The sequence below is a fragment of the Gobio gobio genome (genome assembly GCF_949357685.1).
Source record: "Gobio gobio genome assembly, chromosome: 10".
NCBI classification, from domain to species: Eukaryota; Metazoa; Chordata; class Actinopteri; order Cypriniformes; family Gobionidae; genus Gobio; species Gobio gobio.
The window spans coordinates 2,310,748-2,331,344 of NC_137116.1; the positions used below are offsets into that span (position 1 = coordinate 2,310,748).

The 20,597-nt window shown below is 36.4% G+C and overlaps 1 protein-coding gene across 3 annotated transcripts in view; it reads left to right on the forward strand.

The window, feature by feature from the left end:
• Window positions 1-19,781, forward strand: part of aak1a (AP2 associated kinase 1a) — a 91,492-nt gene extending 71,711 nt beyond the window's left edge. Inside the window, exon 16 of one of the 3 annotated variants that reach the window (XM_079826536.1) lies at window positions 17,049-19,781. In XM_079826536.1, coding sequence (XP_079682662.1) covers window positions 17,049-17,833 — 785 coding nt within the window. In that variant the 3' untranslated portion in view covers window positions 17,834-19,781. Of the gene's footprint in view, window positions 1-1,326; window positions 1,973-17,048 lie in introns of those variants that run through there. The other 2 variants (XM_079826538.1, XM_079826537.1) reach the window with 2 other exon arrangements.
• Window positions 19,782-20,597: the final 816 nt, after the last annotated feature.

Consider the following 20,597-nt stretch of genomic DNA (forward strand, 5'->3'; position numbering starts at 1 on the left):
CTAGTTCAAAACTATTTATTCATTAAAAAAATCCTGAAAAAATATATCATATATCATAGGTTTCCACAAAAATATTAAGCAGGACAACTATTTTCAACATTGGTAATAATCAGAAATGTTTCTTGAGCAGCAAATGAGCATATTAGAATGATTTTTGAAAATTCAGCTTTGATCGCACACTGTAAAAAATAAATCCATAAAATAACAGAAAAAGTACTGGCAGCTTATTAACCAGACTTTATCCAGTAATTTTAAGGACATTTACGCTAACCCTAAAACACAGTTCAAAATTCAAAATGCAGGTAAAACACCTGTGAATATAGAACAATTCGTCAAATGTATGCAGTAAATTGTGCCTTATTTTTACGTATTTTTAGAGTGCAGGAATAACTTACATTTTAAAAGACATTTAAATAAATAATAATCATAAAAATTAAGTCATATTGACCCCAATATACAGGGAGTTTGAAGAAAAATGTGCTTAAAATGGTTCCTAAAATTGTCTTTATTTTCTTTATGCAAAATATAATACATAAAAATATATTATTTTTCTTTTAATTTTGGGATAAAAATGGCATTGCTTTTGATATTCAAGTATGTGGTTGTCATGTACTACATAAATAAAATATTACATCTAAAATGTAAACTATGTCCTTAAAGTAGCATTACAGTGAACATAGTGTAATTCATACTGAGACTTTACCAACACCACCAACCACTTTATATTGATGGTCACCTTTAGACATTCTGTAGACTGTAAGTAAGTTGCACCTACATGTCAACTAACTCTCATTAGAGTATCAGTTATTAGTAGACTTTTAGGGTTAGTAGAAGTTGACATGCGCTTGCAAAGTTACTTATAGTCGGTGGAATGTCTGTTGGGGAGCATCAAAATAAAGTGTTAGCAGATATAGAGCAGAGCAGACAGTCTACTAATACTCTAATGAGAGTTAGTCGACATAGGTGCAGCGTTACTTATAATCAACAGAATGTCTAAAGGGGACCATCAAAATTAAGTGTTACCTAGGCTTTTTGGGGGTTTTGTTTTACTTTCTAGCCATCCTCTTGAAAATATTCCACTTTGAATCCGATCTGTTATCTTTTAGCGTTTTATGCTTTCTCTTTCCTGCTATTCATCTGGTTTTCTCTTTCCTCCTTTCTTTTCTCACCCCTCATTCTTCACTCACCCTCCGACAATGTCTTATCTTCTTTTCATCTTCATTCTTTCTCACACTTCTCATTCCTCACATCCTTCTCTTTCTCTCTCTCTATCTCTCTCTCTCTCTCTCTCTCTCTCCCTCTCTCCCTCTTTCCGGCATGTTCTAGGTGGTCATTCTCGCAGCAACAGTGGCAGTTCTGAGACCAGTCTGCCCTCGCTGGCACGCTCTCTTCTGCTGGTGGACCAACTCATCGACTTATAGAGGAAACAGAAAGAGAGGCAGATGAATAGAGATAGAGAGAGAGGGAGGAAGAGGGCAGCGTGCAATTCTTAAAAATATAGCGAGAGTTTAGAAACCTCAACCTTAAGTAATCCCATAAACCTTGTGCACATTTTCCTTTGCCATTCTTTTCACATTTGCTCTTTGTCTCTCTTCTGCTGATCCATAAACATTCTCATGACTCTATCATTTGATTTATGCTTCATTCTTCAGGATGTCAAAACCAATGGCAACCAATGATGATTTATTTCAACTCCCAAAACCTACATCTCAATTATAACAAACCAAAAGTCAACATTTTAACATTTTGTTTACAATTTGTTAAATGCTATTTTGATACAGGTCATTAAAGACATCATGAAATGGCCCTCTGTCATGTGACGTAAAAATGAAACAAAATATTTAATGGGAGGATACATGTGAGAGAATTTGAATGAATCCATAGGCTAACATTTAAAAAGCCAGTCAACTAGCTAGCAACCACCCAGAAAACCCTAACAACCGCTAGCTTAGTAAATTGCTAAACCGCTCGGAACAAAAACAGCTGTATATCAGCACTTTGACACTCTGCAAACCACTGTCAACACCTTAGTATTGTGATGAGGATGTTTGTCTGATCAAGCACCTAGATTTTCGTTGCTGTCGGGCGGAAACCTCTTCATCTTTTTCCAAAATTTAATTATAATTTTAAAAAATATATATATTGTGGTTTTATATATGCTCAGACACTTCCATGTGTTATATTTAGTGAATGACATTAACTTGGCTAGTGGTTTTCCAAAGTTAATAGCCACTCAGCATTTTCACTGGCCACAATTTTGACATTGATACTATGGGTGAAAAAACTGCCATATAGAGATATATGATTTATATAAGATTTAGTATTATCTTATAATTTGGCAGCAGGTATATTAGGCTGCTGTCACTTTAAGACCTGATGCACAGATCCATTATACTGTTACACATGCATTTTCTTTCTCAACTGTTACAGCATAACTGACGTTTACGTGAATACTCGCATTCGGCATTTTGACATTTTGTGTGTATTTGACTGTTTAAGCGCAATAAGCAGCGAACAAGAACTCTGTTTCGTACTGAGAGGTGGCTTTATGTGTGCGCACTTTGGGTGTGAGCACAAAATCTGCGGGAATGAGTAAATTATGCACAGTACACTCCGTAGCACCAACAATAGCCCAGTAACGCCAACAATATTCATCCGGAGCAAATGAAGCGAGTGAGTGAGTGGAGGTAGGTTTGTGTGTCACTCGCTGTCGGAGAGATGAGAGAGAGAGAGAGAAAGAGCAGCTGGTATTGTGTATCCTGTGGAAAATGAGTATTGGAAGTGTTTCAGATATTTCAGTATCGATATGTATCAAAAAATCTATATTTTTGACAACATTGCGCTTCGTTTATTATTTCAGATGTCTTTTTTTAAAAGACTACAATTGAAAAATGTATATATTATATATAAAATTCAACCCACCAAAGTGGCTATAGGAGTGACGGCGTTACAAGCCACTGCTGAAATCCACCCGCATTTGGTGGGTGTTAGTGTTAAGCCCTGGTTATATTATTAACATTTGACCAAAATCAAGCTCAAATGAAGTTACAAGGTTGTTGATGAGCGATTGTCAGACATTAGTCAGTTATAAGAGCAGCCGCTTCTGAGGCAGTAAGTGCATCCCATTACATTTTAATCAACTTAACAGGTTATAAAGTTTATTTTAGTAATGTGGCCACTCAGTTTAATCTGTCATTTGGCCAAAATCACATATTAGAAAAGAGGAAGTGTTACACAGGCTATTTTAGACAGTGTTGGCTTTGACTCGATGACAAATGCTAGACTAAGACACACTTCTCCGCTCCTCAGATACATAAAACAATCGCCTTTTATGCATATAGAAAATGCGGTACGTATTCAAACAACCAGTTCTTTATTTACCCTTGCATTGCAAACAAGCAGAGATGGTCCAAAATGTGTGCGGCACGTCTTTCAGGACGTTATGAGTTTGAGGATCCAATGCATTTCGAGGTTTAGTCACAAGCTCTTTTTAAAACTTTTCATTGGATAAATATTTGCAAAACTCACAGACAGACGTAAAGGTTGATCAATAGTAATGATTTATAATTTTAAAAAAAAATGTAATATGGAGAGACAAGGTTTCCACCCGACTGTGACGATATAAAAAAAAAATTTTTAATTCAGAGAAAAGTAAACATTTCATTAAAGGATTATAAAAACAATTTATCTTTAGAATAATGTGGACGGCTGAATCATGTACAACTACACCAGGGACTTTTTGATTCCTCTGATTGTTCATGTGGTCAGCCCACTGACGATTCTTGGTATTGGAGCATATAATGCCTTTTCCAATTTTATTCAGTTTAGTATGTAACATTTTATGCTGGTTATACAGTTTCATACAGACAATACAAAAGAAATGAGAGCAAGTAAAGGGTTAGGGTTTAATATCTTAAAAGGATGGTGTTGCATAAATAATTAGACTAAACTAAAGCAAAGACTAAAGCAAATTTCAAGAAATTGAGCCATTAAGGGCAGAAGCATACTCTACATAAAGTATACAAACATATACAGAATGCTTGGCCAACTTATTCACTCTAGCAACCAGCTACAACATGCTATAGCAATGCCAGAATGCTGCTCAATAAATATTTCTTATTATTATCAATGTTGAAAACCCTCCTAATGCATTCAAAATTAGCTTGGTGCAACTTAAGCTTATAAAATAATTTATACATTTTCAACTAAAACCATATTTTACCATGTTTATTTAGCAAAATGTAAATGTGTAAAGGGTTAAATGTTATTACTACATTAACCTCCAATTTACATACATTTTTAAAAACACAAAAATAGAAATTCTTTGAAATTTCTAATAATTTTACTACAGCAAAAATACTGTACAATTTTTTTTATAAATATGTTTTATTTCGATATATCATTATATGATTGGTCTGTCAAGCGATTAAAATGTTTAATCTAATTAATTGCACATCTAATTTGGCTGAGAAATTGCACCCAAAAGATAATTTAAAGTTATTGTGTTAAATGAGAAAAGCATCAAATATACATTACAAAAAATATATATTTTATTTGATTCAACATAGAGTTTATTAAACATAATAGGCTTCAACGGCCATGAGGGTGAGTAAATTATTCATTTTTGGGTGAACTATACCTAGTTTTTAATTAATATGGAAAAAATAAATAATGAAATGATATTCTAAATAAGAAACCAGTAGGTGGTTTCTTATGTCTAAATGTGTAAGTTATTGAGTCATTCATTCATTTGATTCCTTCAAACGGCTGATTTATTCAGGAATTAACTAAATAGCTGTCCCATTGAATCATTGGTTCACCCGATTGATTTGAATTCATTCAGAAACGAAGCGCCACTGTGTGTTTCTCTGAGGTGCACAACAGTCCTGCTCTTGCTTTAATATTTTCGTTGGCAAAATTGAGCAAAAACAGACAATATTGTGTCTAAAATAAAATATTGACTTCTTAATATTGCATAAAATCAATATTAATAATGTATGAAATCAATATCACATTTACACTCGTGCTGTTCGGGGCAAAAACATCACTTGTGTGATATTGCACCTGTTATTAGTGTGATGTTGCTTAACTATATAAATATGAGGCAAAAAAGAGCATTTTGCTAGGGGATATAACTGCATTCTATAGTGAGCTGTTGCCCTGCTTCATGTTCGTCACCAATCAACTGTATGAAATGTAAAATGATCTACAGTCTGGGGCCGGTGCATTAAATGTGTTAATCATTTCTATAGCTAATTAATTAAATTAACGTGTTAAATTGACAGCCCTATTATATGATATTGAACATACAGTATAAAATAATAATTACTAGTATGAACATGATATACTGTATGTGTTTTTCAGGATTATTTGGTAAATAGAAACTTCAAAAGAACAGCATTTATTTAAAATGGAAATATTTTGTAACATAAATGTCGTCTTTACTGGTACTTTTGATCAAGTAAATGGATCCTTACTGAATGAAAGTGTTAATTTCTTTTAAAAATAATAATTTCAACTTTTGAATGGTAGTGTCGAACATGCTAGCAATTCCTAACATGTTAGAAGTCTAACATTGCAGGTGTTCTGATGGAAACAAACTATAGTCCTCAAAAAGGTGATAGTTACCTTGAAATGTCTATGTTATTAAAACAGAGTATGCTTTGGCCCTTAGAAGGTGCATTTAAAGTTTTCCTATCCACATTTACATTAGATTTAGTTTGTCCTGCAAAGTTTTAGACATGCAACATCACAGATAAATGTATAAACTGCTGTAAATGAACACTCGTCTTACTCGTTTAAACAAAGGCGTTTCCCTAGTTGTTATAATCTGTCACAGTATTAATCATCTTGGATTTCATTCCTCTGTGATGTTCTTTGATCCCAACATTTATTTTTTCTGTCATTCTGTCTCATCTCCTTCTTCCTTTTTTTTCTTTTCTTGTTCATTTATACCCCATGCTTCTTTTACTTTGCTTTTTGCTGTATCTGACATATCTGGGACACCTATTATTACCTATAGTGCAAATATAATATTTGGAATTTCAATCCAGTTATGCATTGTCCCCTTTAAGACACACAAAGGGTAAATGCAAAATGTAGATGAAAAGGAAACATGCATCATATTGAGGGTAAATTGGACCGTGATGGTATAGGATGAATGTAAAAACTGATAATCTGTATAAATGTGTATTATTCTCAAGATAAATATTATAAGATAAAGATTATTTATCTGTATGTTAGAGCACAAAGTTGTAAACTTTGCTTTTCTGTCAGTTGGATTCTCTTGTCACATTTTGCCTGTTTCTCCTCTGAGCCTGTCATGCGAAGGCTATTTTGGATAAACTTGAACATGCATATAGCGACTATCAGAGTTATGCGGTTCTGAAGAAACTTCAGTAACATTTCATCCATCAAGCTCTAAATGATAAATGTAAATATAAGCTGTTCCAAAACCTCATGAGCTGTGCCTGTGGGCAGCATTTATTTTTATCCATTACCTCCTCAAATAACCTCTATTTTGAATCTTAATCTCTTAAAATTTCAATAAGACAGATATGTGTTTATTTTCTAAGTTAACTGTGAGTAAATGTATTTGGACTGAGCCTATGACGGTCTGCTCCTCCTGAGGTCTCGTCTGCCATCTGACGTTTACCAGAAATGAGAGATTCAAATAAAACACACAATGATTCATTCAGTTACATCCGGAAAATCTAACCCTAACTAGTAATTGTGCTTTTCAACAGGCAATACCGAAATTCACAGGGTTCTCAGCCATGAAAAACCTGGAGATTTTTAAGTTGTGTTTTCTGAGCCTGGAAAAGTCATGCATATTACAAAAGTAAAAAAAAAAGCTAGATATTGCTCTTCTGTAGACGAATTGTCCAAATACAGGGTTCAAACCAGTTCTGAATCAAACTCATTTTTAAAAATCCTAATCACAAACAATTTGAAATGTCATGGAAAAGTTATGGAAATTCATTGGACAAAAAGTGTGGGAACCCTTCATCTAAGGCCAAGCAGGCCACTCTTACACTCTTAAAAATAAAAGTTCTTAATTGGCATTTATGATTCCATGAAGAACCTTTAACATCTATTGCACAAAAGGTTCTTTATAGTGGAAAAGCGCTCTTTAGATTTTTAGGGTGTGTTCACACTTGGCATGTTTAGTTAGATTAAAACAAACCCTGGTTTGATTACGACTGAACGCAACACGGAACACGGAACGCTAATCGGACTAGGACTTAATGTTTTGGGGTTTTTTGGTCCGGACCAAACAAACCAAGCAAACTAACCTACAAGTGTGAACACACCCTTAAAGTGTTCTTCACACCAATTGTAGGGCCCGTCCACACGGAGACGCGTATCACTGTATACGTATACATTTTTTATCGTATTGGCGTTTCGTCCACATGGATCCGGCGTTTTGGGAGACTAAAACCGCTATTTTTTTAAACCGGGTCCTAAAGTGGATAAATCTGAAAACGACACCCTTGCGGTTTCGTGTATACAGCCAATCCGTATATTTTGTGAAACGGTGATGTCATCACACCACGTCCTGCACGGGGAAGACTTGAAGGGATACAACTACGGGCACTGGACATGCGCACATCAATACTGCGTTGTTAAATTACTGTATTTGCATTATTGTAAGGGTATGTTTAGGGTTGGGGTAGGTGTAGGCGTTAATAAAACATCTAGTAAGTAGCAAATTTATTTATTGTTATTTAATTGTGAGATTTTACCTCACTTCCTACCATTGCTGTACCCCTTCTAGCTACAACTCTTCTTCTCCGTTTTTAGTGTATTTCTGTGGCAGAATTACAGTGCCACATACTGGCCTGGCATGTATACTACATCGTTTTGATCCGTTTTCATGCTCTCGTGTGTACGCAGATATTTCTTGAAACGAGGGGGGAAAAAAAAGATTGGATAGGGAAAGTTCTGGCTTCATGTGGACGGAAGCCTTAGATTGGCTCAATAGCTCCTTTCGCACCAGTTAGTTCTCGGAAATTAGTTATAGGAACTAGCCACCAGGATGGTTCCCCGAGAACTTAATGTTCCCCTAGAGCAAGGTTCCTCAAATCTTGCTTTTAGCTCCAACCCTGATCAAACTCACCTACCTATGTTTTCTAATGAACCTGAAGACATTGATTAGCATGTTCAGGTGTGTTTGATTAGGGTTAGAGCTAAACTCTGCAGGAAAGTGGATCTCGTGGGCCAGATTTGAGGCCTTAACATTTTCTAATTTCTCTAAACATTTTCAATAAGATTCATGAAAATTGTATTAAACATGGATCTTTATTTTCATTAAAAGGGCTTATTTCTGCTATTGTTGGCTCATTTTGTAAATATAAGCAACTGATTTAGGCGCACAAACTAGGTGCCGGTGTGATGAGACGTCATGCTCGGCCAGATTAGCTTCGAACTCATGCATCTTCGGTTGCGGAGTTGCACTCAAAGTTACAAAATTTGACGTACACACCGCCAAATGAAATGGGGTCTCTCCCTCTCGACGCGCACGACTGTGCTGTGCGCACCCTCACGCTCGTACGGACGCGTAGAATATAAACAAGGCTTTACCTCACTGGTAGTTCCTATTGTGTTGGGTTAAGGCTGATTTATACTTCTGCGTCGGACCTGCACCATAGCCTTTACGCCGTGGGCTACACGTCGATTTTCATTTATACTTCTGTGTCCTTGTCCGCGTCGACTTGCAGTTACACATACAGAGGGAGCATGTGTACCTCTGAGGGAGGGGTTCTGGCAGACCAATCACAGCACTTGTGGTCTGCGTAGAATTGACGCGTTCTTACATTTTTTGGAGAGGTGCACGTCAGGGTACATCGTGGGCTACGCGTCCAACACACAGCCTACGACATAGCTGCGGCGTACACTCGACGCAGAAGTATAAATTGGGCTTTAGACCCTACTCTGAAGTAGGAGTGAATTTAGTTCCCCCAAAAGGTGTTCCCAGTTCCTGTGGTGCAAACATGCCAAAAAGTGGGTACTTCCGCCATTAGTTCTAGGAACTATGAAATGGTTAATCCAGTGCAAAAAAATCCTAAATGGTTCTTCCATGGCATCACTGTGAAAAAAAAACCTATTTGGAACCTTCATTTTTTTTGGAGTGATATACTGTAAAGCTGATACTAATACAAATTGAGACATAATGAAATTACTCAAAATTATTAAAATTAAATTAACACTTATTTACCTCCAGATGTATGCAAAATTCACTAAAAAGTTGACAACAGAAATAGCTTCTTATCCTTAGGGTTAACTTTTCAGCAAATGCCAATATATCAAATATTGGCCTATATATCGATCTATCACAATCCTATAGCTGACGTCACACCGGTGTCTAGGCAGCACGTATCAGACATGTCGACATCGACTCTTGACAAATCTCCACAAAGTCACATTTTACCAACACATATCAAACATAAAACAGAGCTCAATATAAGAAAACATGTCTGTCTGTATGTATGATGTTTGAACTTTCATAATTAGATGTGCAGAAGCAGTAACAATACACATTTATTTATTTTGAGATGTAACTGCTTGTAGTGTACGTCAATGTTTTTTATTAAATGCTAAGAGCACTGTTTTATTTTGAGTCATTGTTTTGTCCGAAGCTTGTGCAGATGTTGCATCGGTAGAACATTGTTGTGTAATATTCAACCCGATCTCATGATTATACGTATCTGTTTTACAAGGTGGCGATTTCGTATGAAATTTGTACGGTGTGATTCATATGGAAACAAAAATAAAAAACAAGCATGAAGGCCCACCTTTAAACCTAACCATCATAGCATATCGTACGAAAAACCTACGAATGAGATTGTATGGATTCTTTCGAATTAGCCAAAATGTAAAATGGTCACAAATTACCATGAGAGCGTGTTGGCAATATTATGTTTATGTGACGGTTTTCTTTGTTGTCACCCCTTAGATTCTCTTTTCTTTTTTCCTCCCGTTGCTTGTTTTACTGTGGCTGACCTATGCAATCTGACTGTAGTGCTCCTATTAGATCTTAGATATGATCCCAGCGGTGTGGCTAAGTAGTCTGATGTTGAAGTCTTTATTATGTTGTAGCGTGTATCACATACCATGTCAGAAAAAAAATTATGACAACAAAAAAAGTCTTATCTATACTGGAATGACATCGTTTCATCATTTTCCTTCGTGTTATCGAGCGCCGTATTCCTTCTGTTTTTATGCGACAATGAAAATTCTGAAAAGGAGGATATTAAATAAAATGTCAATGGGAACATGGTTGTGTCTCAGTCTTTGTTAATGGAGATCAGGCCACATTCAAATGCAGTGAATAAACATGAATGCTGGTTTTTGCTTTCACAGATAAGATTTTTGTGTAACTTAGTTCCATTACACTACTGTTTAAAAGTTACTTTGGGGTCAGTAATTGTATTTATTTAAAAAAAAATGAAATGAATACTTTTGTTCAGCAAGCATGCATTAAATGTGTGCGTTAAAAACGTGACAGTAAAGATATTGATAATGTTACAAAAGATTTTTATTTCAAATAAATGCTTTTCTTTTGAACTATGTATTCATCAAAGAATCTTAAAAAAGTGTATCCACAAAAATTTCAACATTCATATTAATAAATGACAGAATGATTTCTGAAGGATCATGTGACATTAAAGGGATAGTTCACCCAAAAATAAAAACTACCCCATGATTTACTCACACTCAAACCATCCTAGGTGTATATGACATTCTTCTTTCAGATATATATATATTTAAAAAAAAATGTCCTGGCTTTATATCCAAGCTTTTTAATGGCAGTGAATGGCAACCCAAAATTTGAAGCCCAAAAAATCTATCCATTATAAAAGTAATCCACACGGCGCCATGGGGTTAATAAAGGCCTTCTGAAGCAAAACGATGGGTTTGTGTAAGAAAAATATCCATATTTAAAACTCTATAAAGTAAAATATGTAGCTTCTACCAGACCATCTTCTGTAATCAACTTACGGAAAAAGCGTAATACCTCTCGCACTTCAAAACCTTTTGAAGTCCGATGTCACATGCAAGTTACGCTGAAAGAAGAATGTCATATACACCTAGGATAGTTTGAGGGTGAGTAAATCATAGGATAATTTTTATTTTTGGGAGAACTATCCCTTTAAGGACTGGAGTAATGATGCTGAAAATGCAGCTTTGCCATCACAGGAATAAACTACATTTTAAAACATATAACATCTTTAATAAGGTATTTCATTTCTTCTTTCAAAAACATTAACAAATCTTACTGACCCCAAACTTTTGAATGGTTGTGTATATTGTATCTTACTTGCATCTCACTGGCATATTAAAGGATTAGTTCACTTCAAAATTATTTTGAAAAATATTTTACTCACCCCCATCTCATCCAAGATGTTCATGTCTTTCTTTCTTCCGTTGAAAATAAGTTTTTTTTTAGGAAAACATTCCAGGATTTTTCTCCACACCATTGACACTCAACCAAAATGTTGAAGGTCCAAATCAATGTGGTTTCATAGGGCTTTGAAGGGCTTCAGAGGCTCTGCACGATCCAAGACAAGGAATAGGGTCTTATCTAGCGAAACGATTTGTCATTTTCAAATTTTGAAAATGCTTTTTAACCTAACCTAAAATTAAACCCTTTTTACCCTTAAATGCATGCTTTATACAGAAGAATAAAATAAAACATATTTCGTTACCTTTTGGAGCTTGGAAGGGTTCAGTTTGAGCAGATGTTTTATACTATCATCATTGTCCTCGTCAGAGCTCATTTCCCAGTACATTCACAACCTGGCTCATATTCGCGATCTCACGCATATTCTCAACTCATTTTCAACGAATTGAAAATAAATATTTTGATCACTGATTCCTTCCTTCACTAGATCCACCATCAAGTGACAGTGACACTAATATTTGATTTTGTTCAGTACTTGCTCTGCAGTAAATCGCTGAGACATTTCAAGTTTTGCAGATTAGAATTATTATTGTTTCGTTTTCAGTCTGAGGGTAACAATGAGTGAAACGTCACTTCATTATTGTGTATCAGACATTGCCACCTTGTGGAATAAAGATGAATTGCAGTTATTTCGTCATTATAGATTTATTTATTGTGCAGGGAAAAAAAAGTACAATCTTACACACCTCGGGTTGTTAGCGACCCTATACAATTTTGACAAAAAACTAGTGGAAAAAAAGGCATTCAATTATAATTGTATTATTTTTTTCTTGTTATATTGTTTAAAATGGATTGTTTGAGGAAAACTAAGAAGGATGATGTCTAACTTTAAAAAATGAATGAGGAGGAGGGGAGTGAATGACGTCTCGGGTCGCTAGAGATGCACGAGGTATGCATTTAAGGGTTAAATGACCGATCGTTTCACTAGATAAGACCCTATTCCTCAGCTGGGATCACGCAGAACCTCTGAAGCCCTTCGAATCGCTTTGAAACTGCATTGATTTGGACCTTCAACATTTTGGTTGCCATGGAAGTCAATGGTGTGGAGAAAAATCCTTGAATATTTTCCTCCAAAAAATTATTTTCGACTGAAGAAAGAAAGACATGAACATCTTGGATGAGATGGGGATGAGTAAAATATCAGGAAATTTTCATTTTGAAGTCAACTAATCCTGGACGAACGTCCTGCTTTTTTATGCAGAGTTAGACGTGTTCCTGAGTCGACATATTTTATTGATCCTGGAACAACATTTCTGTCTGAAAATGTGCTTTGTCTGTCATTTAAATGATCATCAATGAAGGCTTTATTATTAGCTTCATTCTGAGTTAATTCATTTACTGGTCATAAATTACGTCATTTTTTTTCACGCTTTTTCTTTTCTTGGTCAGATTTAAACGTTGTTTTGCAATACGTGACAGCACACACTCATAACACTACATGGGTCTTTCCTGTTCTGCACCTTTTGAACTGATGAATGCTTTTAAATGAATTTTCAGGCACTTTGACCTTATCTCTTTATTCAGTTTTTTTTAAAGTTAGCCATTGCTCAGGATTGACAACTTTCCGTTGTAGGATTGACAGTTAGCTTACATGCGCTTGCCAACTTTCGTGTTTTTCATTTTTGAAACACTGGTATTCAAAATATAATTTGTAATGGATTCTTGATAGTGACAGTAGTGCATTAAATATATGATGCCTATTTTAAACTTTAAATTCCCTGAAAAAGGAAATTGTCATCATTTACTCACCCTCATGTCATTCCAAACCTGTGAAACACTAAAGATATTTTGAAGAATGTTGGGAACCAAACCGTTTTGATGACCATTGACTTCCATTGTATGGACAAAAATATCTTCTTTTATGTTCAACAGAAAAAAGTTAGTCATACAGATTTGGATCAACATTATGAGGGTGAGTAAATGATGACATAATTTTTGGTTGAACTATCTTTCTACTTTAAGGTGATTTCTTAGAGTTTTGCGCTGCATTTTACATTTTCATCTTTGTCAAATCAATACATATCTACACGGGTGTTTAAGCTTTAGGTGTAGTGGCATTTCTCATATTGCGCTACTTCGCATCCCGCCTCATCAGTATATAGTATATTACTGTCTGACCAACCAAGAAAAAGTATGTTTCTAGCATGTTATATGGTTGGCAACAGTTCTTCTAACCCTAATTGATGGAGTGTGTAGTTTTCATTTCTTAAATAACCATGTAGGAAGACACACCATGGCCATATTCCAGGATGACAATGTCAAGATTCATCAGGCTCAGACTGTGAAAGAACGTTTCTTCCTACATGGTTGTTTAAGAAATGAAACGCTACACACTTCATCAATTAGTATATATGTGTAATATATATATATATATATACAGTGAGGAAAATAAGTATTTTGCAAGTTCTCCCACTTAGAAATCATGGAGGGGTCTGAAATTGTCATCGTAGTTGCATGTCCACTGTGAGAGACATAATCTAAAAAAAAAAAATCCAGAAATCACAATGTATGATTTTTTTTAACTATTTATTTGTATGATACAGCTGCAAATAAGTATTTGAACACCTGAGAAAATCAATGTTAATATTTGGTACAGTAGCCTTTGTTTGCAATTACAGAGGTCAAACGTTTCCTGTAGTTTTTCATTAGGTTTGCACACACTGCAGGAGGGATTTTGGCCCACTCCTCCACACAGATCTTCTCTAGATCAGTCAGGTTTCTGGCCTGTCACTGAGAAACACAGAGTTTGAGCTCCCTCCAAAGATTCTCTATTGGGTTTAGGTCTGGAGACTGGCTAGGCCACCCCAGAACCTTGATATGCTTCTTACAGAGGCACTCCTTGGTTATCCTGGCTGTGTGCTTCGGGTCATTGTCATGTTGGAAGACCCAGCCTTGACCCATCTTCAATGCTCTAACTGAGGGAAGGAGGTTGTTCCCCAAAATCTCACAATACATGGCCCCGGTCATCCTCTCCTTAATACAGTGCAGTCGCCCTGTCCCATGTGCAGAAAAACACCCCCAAAGATTGACAGTCATGTTTAGCTTCTTCCATTTTCTAATGATTGCTCCAACAGTGGACCTTTTTTCACCAAGCTGCTTGGCAATTTCCCCGTAGCCCTTTCCAGCCTTGTGGAGGTGTACAATTTTGTCTCTAGTGTCTTTGGACAGCTCTTTGGTCTTGGCCATGTTAGTAGTTGGATTCTTACTGATTGTATGGGGTGGACAGGTGTCTTTATGCAGCTAACGACCTCAAACAGGTGCATCTAATTTAGGATAATAAATGGAGTGGAGGTGGACATTTTAAAGGCAGACTAACAGGTCTTTGAGGGTCAGAATTCTAGCTGATAGACAGGTGTTCAAATACTTATTTGCAGCTGTATCATACAAATAAATGGCTAAAAAATCATACATTGTTATTTCTGGATTTTTTTTTTTAGATTCTGTCTCTCACAGTGGACATGCACCTACGATGACAATTTCAGACCCTCCATGATTTCTAAGTGGGAGAACTTGCAAAATAGCAGTGTGTTGAAATACTTATTTTCCTCACTGTATATACATACAGTATACTGTGCATCCGGAAAGTATTCGCAGTGCTTCACTTTTTCCACATATTGTTTTGTTACAGCCTTATTCCAAAATGGATTAAATTAATTATTTTCCCCTCAATTCTACAAACAATACACCATAATGACAATGTGAAAGAAGTTTGTTTGAAATCTTTGCAAATTTACTAAAAATAAAAAAACAACAAAAATCACATGTACATAAGTATTCAAAGTATTCAAAATACTCTTAACATCAGTCAAATATTATGCTAATTAAGCCCTATTTCATGATACAATGATCGTAATTAGAACTAAAACTTGGTAACTTGTATGAATGCTTATTTGTCATTTTTAACTGCACTTAGGACTGGTGGTGGTGCTCAAGATATTGTTGGTCATTCAGTGTTTCTGTAAAAAAATAGATAATAGTAATTATTAAAAGATAATACTACTACTAATTCTACTAACGATAACAATATGCGACGCACAAAGGATTGATAAGCTGCTGGGTTCATGAATATTAATCAGTTTGTCAGCTTTCGCTCAAACTGATTTGCTGAAATTAGAACAGGGATGCCAGCCAATGAGATTGCCATTAACGTATAAGTTCCGCCCACTACCAGAGAAACCGGCATATCTTCTGCTTGCTCTTAAAAGCTGAATAATTCCAAATGAACTATTATTTTGACAGGAGAATAAAACAAAGAATATCGTTTACATGTAGCGTGTCAATTCTGCATGGTATGCAAGAATCTTTCGTCCATCGAGATTAATTGAAGTAGTATGAGATCGCATGACGGAGAGCGAAACTCTCAAGCGCTCAGTCAGAGTGTTTCGTGAGGGAAAATATAACTATGCTAAACTTATACTTGGCCTCTAACTATGGAAGCTTGTTTCCCCCTCAGAATAAAATACAAAAAAGGTAATTGCGACTTTTTATCTCACAATTCATACTTCATTTTTTTTTCTCACAATTGTGCGATATAAAGTCAGAATTGCAAGTTATAAAGTCAGAATTGCATGATATAAAGTCGAAATTGTGAGTTTATATCTCGCAATTCTGACTTTTTTCTAAGAATTGTGAGTTTATGTCTCACAATTCTGACTTTATTTCACACAATTGCAAGTTTATATCACAATTCTGAGGAAAAAAAGTCAGAATCGCAAGATAAAAAAAGATTGCGCAATTATCTTTTATGTTTGCGTGAGTGAAGATTTAGTCGCATATGCGAGTGATTTATTCGCATTGTAGAGGGTTTTGTTAACTGGATCAGCCAATAGAAAAGATCAGACTCAAAAGAATGATTGACATCTCTACTTCTCTCATGCACTTGTTTTCTTAATGGTATATGTTGATGTAACGGAGTTCTTTGTTCAGGGAAGGAGGCGGGAACCGGCGAACATTCAAAATACTTATAATAAATAATAAGAAAGAAAGAAAGAAAATACAAAGTAAAAGCGGCAGCCCCTCATGGACAACTGCCGCACACACACATCACAAAACACATCATAAAATTCAGACCTGGCCTCTCTCGTCCTTCACTGTTGTCGCTCCTCCTTTTATGCGAACGAGCTCCTCCGTGAGACACAAGAGCTTGTCCCGCTCTCACAGTCCCTTGGCCTCGCTGCTTGCCACAGTTGGATGCCCAGATATTCATGGAATCTGTTGTTCACACAAACTGACTGTATGTAGACTTCAGTAGACTTGCTTCCATTTTGAAGCTTGAACTCTACAGTTCATTCAAAAAATCACTAGTACAAAATGTCTCCTTTTGTGGTCAGCTGGAGTAAGAAAGTCATATGGGCTTGGAATGCCATGAGGGTGAGTAAATGATACAGAATTAAAATTTTTGGGTGAACTATCCAGTAGAGGAGGCACAGGAATGTCATTGTGCTGAAACAGGCTGCAACAATACTTTTTGGTCACAATCATTGGTTGTTCATAATGATTCTCCTGCTATTGAATTCATACTGGAGAGTATTTGTGGAAATGTCACTAACTATCAATTTTCTTTTTACGGTTTTCTGTTTTGCAGAAGCCAGAAGGAAGAGTGATGGATATGGAGTACTGTTAGATGGAGGGGGTGTTGAGAACCCCATGGAGGACTGTTTTCATTCCAGTGATGAAGACGATGGAGACGATGGAGAAAAAGAAGGGGGGAGGTCACAGGTGAGCGGCGAAGAAACACCAAGTCTGGACTGCAGTGGCTCCAGACCGTTACTTCAAGACTCGGATGACGATGATGACCAAAGCCCCGCATCTTCGAGAATCCTCCAGATGTCTTCCGATTCCGAGGTACCAGTTGAAAACCAGTCCTCTCTGGTTTCCGTCCACGCTCAGAACCACTCGCCACAGCTGGTGTCACAAGCCCAACATTCAGGCGCAGATCCAGGCGTCGATGTCTTCTCCAAAGCTCCATTTCCGATTGGACAGGACAGTGACAGCGATGGAGATGTATTCGCCAATGCGCCTTTTGCTCGCCCCGCAGCTCGGCCTCAACAGCCTGATATTTTCCTCCAGGCCCCCTTTGGTAGGAAGAAGGAGACTTCCGGAAAGGTTTACACCAATCCGGTGGCCCAGCCGAGATATTTACACTCCAATCCAGGTTCTTCCCTTGACCAGAGCATCCTCGGCCAAGTGACGCCTCTACCCTTTCGACCTCAGGAACTTTCTAAGTATTCCAGACACTACGAAGGACCTGTGAACACAGACCCGGAAGCGAGCGGTGAGCATCATCACAATCTGACGTCTGATGTGGCTTCTGGTGACCCGTTTGTCTCGGCGCCCTTCCACCTTAAAGGCCGTCATGATAAACGCTGAGAGGATGGCGTCTGAAACCACACCATAGTACTTTCGCCCCCTAAAAGATTTGAGCTCAACATAATAAAATGCTGTAATATATTCAAGAATGAAGCACATTTATGGCCTCTGGCTGTCTATCTCTGGGTAAACATTTGATTTGTGATATCTTTTGCTACCTCAGATCATTCTCATGCTGTCAAACTTCATTTCTGTCCTGTTGTATGTACCACGTCCACAGAAAACTGAATTGGGCTGTTGCTTGGCAAAAATGTTGGATCGTTTTCTATTATGAGCATGAGCTTAAAGAACTATTTCCACCATTTTCAAATGTTTGTATTATTCTCCATGTGCTTACCAATGGTACTTCTACTATCATGGTATACCAGGCAGTTTTGTATAGCTCAGATCTGGCAGAGTTACACATCATCATAAAAAACAGGGAAGCATTCGTCCCAACAATTAATAAATGAAACCTATTTAATTATTTGATTTTGTGTCTCAAAAAAGGTTATCAGCCAAAATTTCATTGGGGTATGAAAATACTTTTACATTATAAATGATTCTTTCCCGTCATGAAGAAATATCCAAAACAGGTTTTAAGCACCATTAATATTTTTGAATTGTAATATGACAATTCCATCTAAATTCCTGTAACTTTAATGTAAAAAAAATAATACAGTAATGATCATTTATTACTGTGCTTTTATAGTTGTTGTTTTTTATTTATTAAAATCAGCATAAATTCAATACTACTATCATATACTTTACAAATGTACTTAATATTTTAAATAATACATTATAGATTTATTTTGCAATCTCAATCCTGTAAACATGCCTAATTTTCATGAAAATAATTTGTTACAATGAAAAAAAAAAACATAATGGTCCTAAAATGTAACCTGGACATGTCAGATTCATCTTTATTGTTATATGTGTTACAGTTGCACAACTGAATGGGGAAAGCATCAATTTGTCAAATTTTCACTGGAAATTGTATCTGTGAAAACCTGAATGTATTGCAATTTTGAAATTATATATAGGCCTAATAGTTTTAAAATCTATTTTTCAATAACCTTTTAAACTATCCATATGTTGAATTGCCTTTTTTCATTTTGACCCTTAATAAGAGTTTGCTCCAATTGAGTATTTACCTAATAATCGTGTTTAGCATGAAAGCCAATGAAAAGCAAGCAGACGTCAGCTCTAAATATTGTATAAGCAACACCTGATCTTGGTCGCAGTGTTTATGGAAGAGCAGTGATAGTGTACAGTATTTAATACAATCTTATGAAGTTTTTCATTTAGCACATTAGTGTTGGGCTTACAGCTGGACGTTAAATCCAATTGATGCTGGATTATATTGCACACAACTGTAATAGAATGTCACTATTGAATGTAATATGTGTCTATTTCTAGCTATCAATGAACACTGCACATTCCCTTTATTAGTAACAGGCAGCTCAAGTACCAAGATGCTGTTCTCTCTGCTGTTCACAATATCCACTCAATCTCTTATTGAATGCAATATATGGTAAAATTCCGTCCCAGCCCATGAAACGTTTAACTTTTGCTGCAAAGATTTTCAATGCATCTGTCATCCTCCGTTTGCCTCCTCAGCATTTCATCCCATAAATGCAAATGTTTAAATTGAGGCATTAAGGCTGTTGTTAATATACACAGGTGCATAATACACTTTTTCACTATGATACTAAGAGTAATAAGGTGTAGTTTATATTAAATGGGTTGAATTTTAGGTGTGTATCTATCCACGTTGCTCTTTGTGGAAAGGTGTTTTATATGAGAGACTGGGGATTGTTCATATTTTTTATGTTTAATGTTTAAAAAAACGGCCATGATTGCTTGATGGCCTTGAATGAATTTGGAAGCACTTGTCTTTTGGAAATACTTGAGTTACGCAAAACACTCACTGGTGTAGAATCTCTATAATAAATTAAATGTGTATAATAAGTTGTCATTGTATTGATATATTATTGTGTAAATATATATATATATATATATAGGCAAAAGTTTTGGGACGCCTGCATTTACATGTACATGAACTTTAATGACATCCCATTCTTAATCCGTAGGGTTTAATATGGAGTTGGCCCACCCTTTGCAGCTATAACAGCTTCAACTCTTCTGAGAAGGCTTTCCATAAGGTTTAGGAGTGTGTTTATGGGAATTTTTTACCATTCTTAGAAGCGCATTTGTGAGGTCAGGCACTGATGTTGGACTCTGTGCAGGCCAGTCAAGTTTCTCCACACCAAACTTGCTCATCCATGTCTTTATGGACCTTGCTTTGTGCACTGGTGCGCAGTCAAAGCTGGGAGCATGAAATTGTCCAAAATGTCTTAGTATCCTGAAGCATTAAGAGTTCCTTTCACTGGAACTAAGGGGCCAAGCCGAGCCCCTGCAAAACAACCCCACACCATAATTCCCCCTCCACCAAACTTTACACTTGGCACAATGCAGTCAGACAATGCCTGTTCTTCTGGCAACCACCAAACCCATACTCATCTATTGGATTGCCTGACAGAGATGCTTGATTCGTCACTCCAGTGGCAGCGTGCTTTACACCACTGTATCCGACGCTTTGCATTGCACTTGGTGATGTAAGGCTTGGATGCAGTTGCTCGGACATGGAAACCCATTTCATGAAGCTCTCTATGCACTGTTCTTGAGCAAATCTGAAGCCCTCACGAAGTTTGGAGGTCTGTAGCTATTGACAGAAAGTTGCAGACTTCTGCGCACTGTGTGCCTTAACATGCGCTGATCCCAC